General features: G+C 39.0%; 1 protein-coding gene across 2 annotated transcripts in view; it reads right to left on the bottom strand.

Moving 5' to 3' along the window:
• The window catches only part of LOC116377149 (rap1 GTPase-activating protein 2-like), a 14237-nt gene extending 7119 nt beyond the window's left edge, over positions 1-7118 (bottom strand). Inside the window, exons 1-11 of one of the 2 annotated variants that reach the window (XM_031838715.1) lie at positions 5853-7118; positions 5076-5111; positions 4239-4286; positions 3193-3225; positions 2499-2744; positions 2069-2172; positions 1806-1884; positions 1657-1710; positions 967-1050; positions 788-888; positions 35-164 (exon numbers count right to left, since the gene is read on the bottom strand). In XM_031838715.1, coding sequence (XP_031694575.1) covers positions 35-164; positions 788-888; positions 967-1050; positions 1657-1710; positions 1806-1884; positions 2069-2172; positions 2499-2744; positions 3193-3225; positions 4239-4286; positions 5076-5111; positions 5853-5858 — 921 coding nt within the window. In that variant the 5' untranslated portion in view covers positions 5859-7118. The remainder of the gene's footprint in view (positions 1-34; positions 165-787; positions 889-966; positions 1051-1656; positions 1711-1805; positions 1885-2068; positions 2173-2498; positions 2745-3192; positions 3226-4238; positions 4287-5075; positions 5112-5852) is intronic. The other variant, XM_031838716.1, reaches the window with a different exon arrangement.
• Between the last annotated feature and the right edge of the window lie 1131 nt (positions 7119-8249).

Genomic DNA, 8249 nt, shown 5'->3' with positions numbered 1-8249 from the left:
CTACCTGCTGCCTGTCTACCTGCTGCCTGTCTACCTGCTGCGTGTCTCCCTCTGTGAAGGGCAGCTTGGTGGAGACGTGGAACATGACCTCCTGCTGTCGGTGGACGGTGTAGACGGACTGAGACCCCGTCTGACCGTGAGACACATCCAGACCCCCCCGGAACCTGAACCGAGGGAGGAGGGACATCTAGTATTTACCTTTTGATTTGTTAATGAAGTAATAAAACAAAGTCTGAGTGTCTCGCTTCACGTTTTCTTCCTTCTGTCCATTAAAGGTTTGAGTCAAAAGTGGAAAGTTGAACAAGAAACAAGAATTTAATTATCTTTAAAGTCCAGTTAACAAAACATTTGCTGAAACAGAGACAAATAAGGTTAAATTGTCATGTGATCATATTTTGTTATGTGTAATATTTTACCTGTATTAATAAAAAAAACATAAAATATTAGTTTCTTTAATAAATTGAATCAAAAACTAAAATACTATTGATCTACATGCAGAACAACTTCCTTATCAACGTCCACCTTTTTTATTTCTTCAATTTTTTTTTATTACAAATATATTTATTTTCATATTTTAAATGTTATTCATTCCTGTTTTTGTATTTCTCTGTTGGTTTGGTTTTAAATCTTTCTTGCGTTGTCTGTAAATTAATTTTATCAAATATAGTTTCACATTTTGTATTTTCTTAACGAGCAGTATTTTCTGTGTTGTGCTCGTTGAAAACACAATAAAGATAAAAGTATGAAAAAAGAAAACGGTTATCTTTACTGCTTTGTTGCTCCTCACCCTTTGAAGTCCTGCAGCTCCACCGTGTCTCCCAGCAGCTCAAGGAACTCTGTGAAGGCCGGCGTCTCCTCGTTGTTCCTGAACAGCTCCTCCTCAGACACCTGGCGGACAGGTGAGAGGCTCATCACATAATATGATAACTAAACTATCATCTAAAGGTTATTACGTCAAAACGTTACCTGTCCAGATCTCTGGAACACGACTCCAAACTTGAAGGTGTTGTTCACCTCGTGTTCGTCATAGTTTACGATCAGCTGAGAGGCCTGATGACAGACAGACAGACTATCAGAGAGACAGACAATCAGAGAGACAGACAATCAGACTATCAGAGAGACAGACAATCAGAGAGACAGACAATCAGACTATCAGAGAGACAGACAATCAGAGAGACAGACAATCAGACTATCAGAGGGACAGACAGACAGACTATCAGAGGGACAGACAGACAGACAGACTATCAGAGAGACAGACAGACTATCAGAGGGACAGACAATCAGACTATCAGAGGGACAGACAGACAGACTATCAGAGGGACAGACAATCAGACTATCAGAGGGACAGACAATCAGACTATCAGAGAGACAGACAGACAGACAGACAATCAGAGAGACAGACAATCAGACTATCAGAGAGACAGACAGACAGACTGACTATCATAGAGACAGACAGACAGACTATCAGAGAGACAGACAGACAGACAGACAGACTATCAGAGAGACAGACTATCAGAGAGACAGACAGACTATCAGAGAGACAGACAGACAGACAGACAGACAGACAGACTATCAGAGAGACAGACAGACAGACAGACTGTTGTCTCCTGTCCTCCAGTATAACCTCATGGAGGTGTTGAGGGTGTAGCAGCTCACCTTTGGGTAGAGGACGGGACAGAAACGTAGAGCTGCTGCTTCTTCACACAGCAGCTTTAAGACACAAACAGCCATCATGAGACGTTTAAAGACTCAACATCAAAGAAGCAGACATGAGGTTTGTATTCATAAGAACTTTGTGTTTGTACCTTAGCGAGCTCTGGGACACTGGGGATGTCAGGAAGCTCCGTCAGAGACAATCTGTGGTAGACGCTCTTCACCCGAGACCTGCAGGGACAACAAGAGACAAAGAGACCTGAACCTGGTCCACAACCTGATGAGGAACCCCACAAAAGAGCTGGAAATCATAGCATATTTAAACAGTCTGTCCCCCTAACTACTAAAGGTCAGAGGTCAAACATGTGAGGGGTCTGAGGTCTACTGAGAGTGAGACAGGTTCATGAGGTCGTACCTGATGATGACGTGGAGAGAGTCCTGATCCGGCTCCTCCTCATGTCTCACTGACAGGAGAAGGTTTCCAACACTGCTGGCTGAGCAGGAGAAGTTCAGATGTTCCTGAGAGACAGACAGGAGGAGAGAGAGACAGATACAAAGAGACAGACAGGAGGAGAGAGAGACAGATACAAAGAGACAGACAGGAGGAGAGAGAGACAGATACAAAGAGGCAGACAGGCAGAGACAGACAGACAGGTGAGAGAAAGAGACAGACAGAGAGACAGAAAGATAGACACTTTAAAAATAAAGACAACGTGCAAGGCCAGCCAATCAGAGAGCAGGATTTAAATCATACATGTTCACTTCAGCCTCAACATTATTAAATATTTAAACAGTTGAACCACCAATCAGAGCTCAGGATATGTAACCATAGCAACAAACCTCACCCTGCCCAAGAAGTGCTTCCTGTAAGCCCGCACTGCCTCGCTGATCTCCTCCAGCCGGTACCCATAATCCCCTGGGGCGGTGTCTTCCTCCTCTCTCCCTCCCCCCTCCCGCTCCTCCTCCTCCTCCTCCTCCAGGGAGGTGGGAGGAGGAGGAGGAGGAGGGGGGTCGGCCTCAGGATCCTCTATCCAGTATCCTCCAAACTCAGGCAGGATGACCTGAGGGTAAGGGGCCCCCCTCTCCAGCACCTGCGACACACACACCAGAAATATTACCCAACATGCACTGCAATGTAATTTTAAGTTGTTACAAAGAAACAAGGGCAACATCTTTTTAAATGAACTTGCTGTGAGGGGCCCCAGAAACTGTGAGGGGCCCAGAAGTGGTCAGGGACCCAAAAGTGGTCAGGGGACCAGAATTTGTCAGGATGACAGAAACTGTTCGAAGCTGTGAAGGGCCTAGAATTGGTCAGGGGCTCAAAAGCAGTCAGGGGCCAGAAACTGTCAAAAACCCAGAAACTGTCAGAAACTGTCAGGGGCCCAGAGACTGTGTGGGGCCCCGGGGGCCAATCCCAGTTATGTTACCCTGCTGGTAACGTCACCTCTACACTCCTCACTGATGGTTTCTCTTTAAGAGATTCTTTAAGTGAGTTTTAAGAAGTTGTGAGTTCAGAAGGACACAGATGTTCGGTCTCACCTCCTCGATCCTCGGATAAGGAATGTAGTCGTCCTGAAAGAGACACACACAGCAGTTACACACATGACAACACACACACATACACACGTACACACACACACACACACACACAGACACACCACACAGGTGGATAAACTGCATGAGTGATGATGTTGAACACAACAGATGTTCCAGATTGTGGACGTTGAAGCTGAAGATCTTCGCAGGAACCAGGAAGAGCGCCACGCTTTCTTAAAAATATGTTTTTTCCCATAGACTTAAATTGGAAAACTCAGCATATAATTTGTTTTTCAGGAAGGCGGCAACCTCCGGTTTCTGAAGAGGGAAGTCAAAGCTTCGTGTGTTAAAGCTGCATTCTCTCTACTGACCAGCAGGGGGTGACTCCTCTGATTGTATCGAAGTCTATGAGAAAATCACAGTGGTCGCCATCTTGTTTTTTTTTGCAACCAGTGAACAGGAAGTGACCATATCTGGACTGAGGAGTGACGTAGAGACGACGTATACGTCTCTGGTAGAGACCTGTCAATCACTGTGTAGCCCCGCCCTAAAGCATCCCCTGCTTTATGGTCTGTGTGACTCTAAATGGACCATAATGTACTAAATGAACATCATGCTGTATTGAAGAAGACTTGAAACTAGAGATTGAGACCATAAACTCATGTTTACAATGTTTACTGAGGTAATAAATCAAGAGAGAAGTAGAGTCATTTTCTCATAGACTTCTATACAACCAGAGGAGTCACCCCCTGGTGGACATTAGAGAGAATGCATTGAGACTACTGTAATTTATCGATGTTTTTAAGTCCTTTCTGTAAAATAATTAGTGAACCGTTCCTCACAACTTTTTTTTATTTGTGAACAAATCGCCTACAATGAAACTTTATTTAAATGTTTTATAAATCATTTGATTACAAAATATGATTTTTACCGGGCAAATGTTTCCAGGAGAATTAAATAATAAAATGATAAAATAATTACGAAACTTAAATTTACACGAAACAGAAGTGAGCGGATGGACATGAGGACAGACAGATGGACAGACGTGCCTTCTGTCTCTGAGGGATTGTCTTCATCTCAGCAGCTTCTGGAACCTGCTGCACCGGCATCAGGAAGAGAAACACAAGCGTTAAGATCGAGACCGTTGACTCACAGAAAAGAGCTTTAAAGACGCCAGTAAAACGCTTCAAACAAGACGCAAACACAAAGAAATAGTTACTTTGTTTGGGACTATTTTCAGCAGCGGATGAGTAGCTTAGCTTAGCTTAATTTAGTTTAGATTAGCTTAGCTTAGTTTAGTTTAGTTTAGTTTAGCTTAGCTTAGCTTAGTTTAGTTTAGCTTAGCTTAGTTTAGTTTAGTTTAGCTTAGATTAGTTTAGCTTAGCTTAGTTTAGTTTAGATTAGTTTAGCTCAGTTTAGCTTAGTTTAGCTCAGTTTAGTTTAGTTTGGTTTAGTTTAGCTCAGTTTAACTTATATTATTTGTACATGGGATTGAGTTCGTGGTGATTAAGGAACAACAGTGAGGCCCACTGATGTGTTTTAATGGAGGTCTATGGCTCAGAGGAAGACGAGATACATGTCACACATGACACAAACCAGGATTACAAATAGATAACATCCAGAAAAAAGAAGAAAAAAGTGTCTAAAAAGATTTAGAAATAACACTCGAAACCATCAAAAATATTACGCGCATTTAAAAGGCTTTGTTAGACACAAGAAGTGAAGAAACATTGTGCGATGTGTTGTCTATTATTCCCCATTGACACACATCGCTTCACTGTTTCAGCTGCATCCGTTCAAAGCAGAATGAATATTAACATATTTTACAGCAGGAAGGAAAAAACACATATTAGCAAACTAAATTAGATTTGAGATTAAATTCTTACCTCCATCTTGTCCATCAAGTCAAAAAAATGAGCCGACTGGAGACAAGCAGAGAGAGAAAGATGTGTTGAGTTTTGTTTTTTTAAGTGTTTTTGTAAATTTGTGGTTGTTTTAAGGGTCAAGACTTTAAGGATTTAATAAAATGTAAAATAAATTCTCCAATAAAAGCTAGAACAAATAAAGACGGTTAAAAACCTAGTGGTGTAGTTATAATTACATCCTATTATAATTATAATGGCTCACATAGGAAAAGCTGCATTAAAATACAGCGTTTAAACAAAGAATAAATGTAACAAAAGGTAACAAGTAACAAGTAATAAGAAAACAAAACAAGAATAACCAATAAAATGAACAGTTAATGTATACGGCAAATTATAAAATTAAATTAATAAATATATGTTTTTAAAGGAGCAGGCAGAAATAAAAACTTCATCGTCTTAATATACGATGAAAATACAGAACTAATTATAAATTGTTATCACGATAAATGAACAGCAATCTTACGATCAAATGTAGAATTTATAACATCTTTTCTGGATCTGATAAAAGAAAATGTAAATGAAGGGATTATTGAGCTGCAGGACTTTTTATCAAAGATGTTGAGTATCGTTGACAGTGATAAAAAAACAAAACATTGTAAAACCAACTGGAAATAAAACGTCATAAAATATCTGACTGTTCTCTCTGAAGTTGAGGTAAACAAAGTTCCCTTTTGCGCAGCTTAAAATGACGGTCCTGAAAAGTGCAGATAAACAAAACTGAGTGTGTGTGTGTGTTACCTTCATGGTGGGGGGTGCGGTGCGGGGGGGAGAGGGGGGGCAGTCTCCAACAGCAACATTGGAGATGGTCAGAAGCTCCTGTTTACTGAAAATCAATAACAATATAGTTATCCTTAAACTGGTTACAAATATTCAGTGTATTTTTAGAGACAATATTAATTATACAACTATTCAAAAGATGTATTTGTCACGTTTAGCGAAATGTTGCACAATACAAGTAGAATATATTATTAACAGCTAAGTTAACAGATAAAATGTAATATTTTATAAAGGTGAGCAAAATAGTAAACATATACAAGATACCAAACATTTAAAAAAATGAAAAGTAGGTGATACATTTTTTTTGTTTAAAATGTAGTAAACTTTTAAAATAATAATCTCTCACGTTTGTAGTGAAGTAAAACAACATTGAGCGCTAACGAGCTTCTTATCTGTCAATTAAGAAGCTTGTTGGTCTGATTGTTTTTTTACCCTTTTCAGTAAATCTTTATTGATCGAAACGACGATCAATTCTGAGGAATAAAAGGCCCGGTTCAGAGAAGCAGTATTCAGAGCCTTTACTACAGTGAAAGTACTAATACTACACTGTGTGTGTGTGTGTGTGCATGTGAGTGAGTGAGTGAGTGAGTGAGTGTGTGTGAATCCAGGTTTTATCTGAGCGCTACACATCATCATTTTATTTGTCACAGAGAAGCGATGAATCGGTCTCTAAAGATAGAGCTTCAATCTGTCAGGAGCCTCCACACACACACACACACACACACACACACACACACACACACACACACATCAACTGCACCATCCAGCCAGACGACCATTCATTTCCTTTTCCCTCAGGCGAGTCGGCTTCACACATGCTCACTGGCGGTTGCCATGGATACGTCGGGTGTCAAAAAAGAAGAAGAAGAAGAAGAAGTCGACCTGGGTTAAACTTTTGGAGGAGAAGCCAGCAGCCAATCACGTCGCGTCGCCGGTCTGCTGTCAGACCTTCAAAGAATTTATGATTTATACTCAATACTTAAATATTGATGACTCAGGATTTTACATAAAACAAATTATTGTAGACTCATGATGGATGTGTATATATACTGTATATGTATTTATATATATTTTCTTTTTTTATATTATGTGTATTTTTATTGATATATGAACTTTCATTTTGACTTGATCATTAATTATATTAATGACTTGATTTCAATTTTGTGGATAAAATCTAGAAACCATTGTTTGTATATATATATATATTCCAGTTATATACTGTATATAAATATATATATGCATGTTTACAGGGTAGGAAATTTACATATTTTTTAGGGGGCAATTTTTGCCCCCACTGACTGAAATCCAGGGCATTTAAAAATAAATTGGGGGCACTTTTTGAAACTTGTGAAATAACATTTAACCTTTGTTCAAAATAATAAATATACTTATTTAGGCTTACAATATATGAGCAATTGTCATCAAATGGCAATAATAAGACTATTAGGCAGTAGTCTACAGATTCAAAGTGTTTTCTTAGATTTTCTGAACAAAAAACAAACATAAATCAGACAATCATATTCAATTTATTCTTATTATTTGTGGTTATTTATTGTTATTATTACATTTTTTAAACAACTATTAACAATTATTAAGTCAACGATGCCTTGATTACATACACATCAGTCATTGTGTGGAATTTTTGAGAAAACCATTTTTATAGCACCTTAAAAATGTCAGAAATGTGCCATTTGAAGGTACAAACTCAGTTCAGAGTTGTTGCTTAGTAAAATATCTTAATTGACTGTCAGTCAGGTATTATTCATTAGCAACCCTCAAATCAAAGAATAAAGACACTTTACTCACAATTTAGGTGTATTTTCTCTTTAACTCACGAGATGCAGGTAGCATGTTTTATACTTAGTGTGAATATAATTCATACTTTGTTGTCATCTTATTCTGAAAACCGGATGTTCGTCTGAAGAAACCGGATGTTGTCTCACGTTAATCTTTTCGTTAACTTTCAAAGTCGTTCGCTCGCTCCGATTCTGTGCTGTTTGAATGCGTTTACCGTGAATGTCAGCATATAGGAGCACTAACATGTGAGTCTTCTACAGCAACTGGACCGGGTCATATAGGCTACGATGTTTTTGACAAGTTCATTAAATTATCATTATTATTAGAGGAAATTTTGGGGGCATTTTTTGCCCCTCTCCTAGTGATATCAGGGGCAACATTATATTCCTTAGTGGCAGTTTTGCCCTTTGCCCTCGTGTATTTCCGACGCTGTGCGTTTATATGCGGTCAGAATCTAAAGGACCCGATCGTTTTGCTTAAGTATGGTGGTAATCAATATAAATGAACGGTAGTCAAAGATATATATATATATACATATATATATACATATATATACGTATA

The sequence above is a fragment of the Anarrhichthys ocellatus genome, unplaced genomic scaffold (genome assembly GCF_004355925.1).
Source record: "Anarrhichthys ocellatus isolate YVR2014 unplaced genomic scaffold, GSC_Weel_1.0 scaffold949, whole genome shotgun sequence".
Lineage (NCBI taxonomy): Eukaryota > Metazoa > Chordata > Actinopteri > Perciformes > Anarhichadidae > Anarrhichthys > Anarrhichthys ocellatus.
Note: the sequence above shows the minus strand (reverse complement) of the source record. Positions and strands in the feature narration are given on the sequence as shown.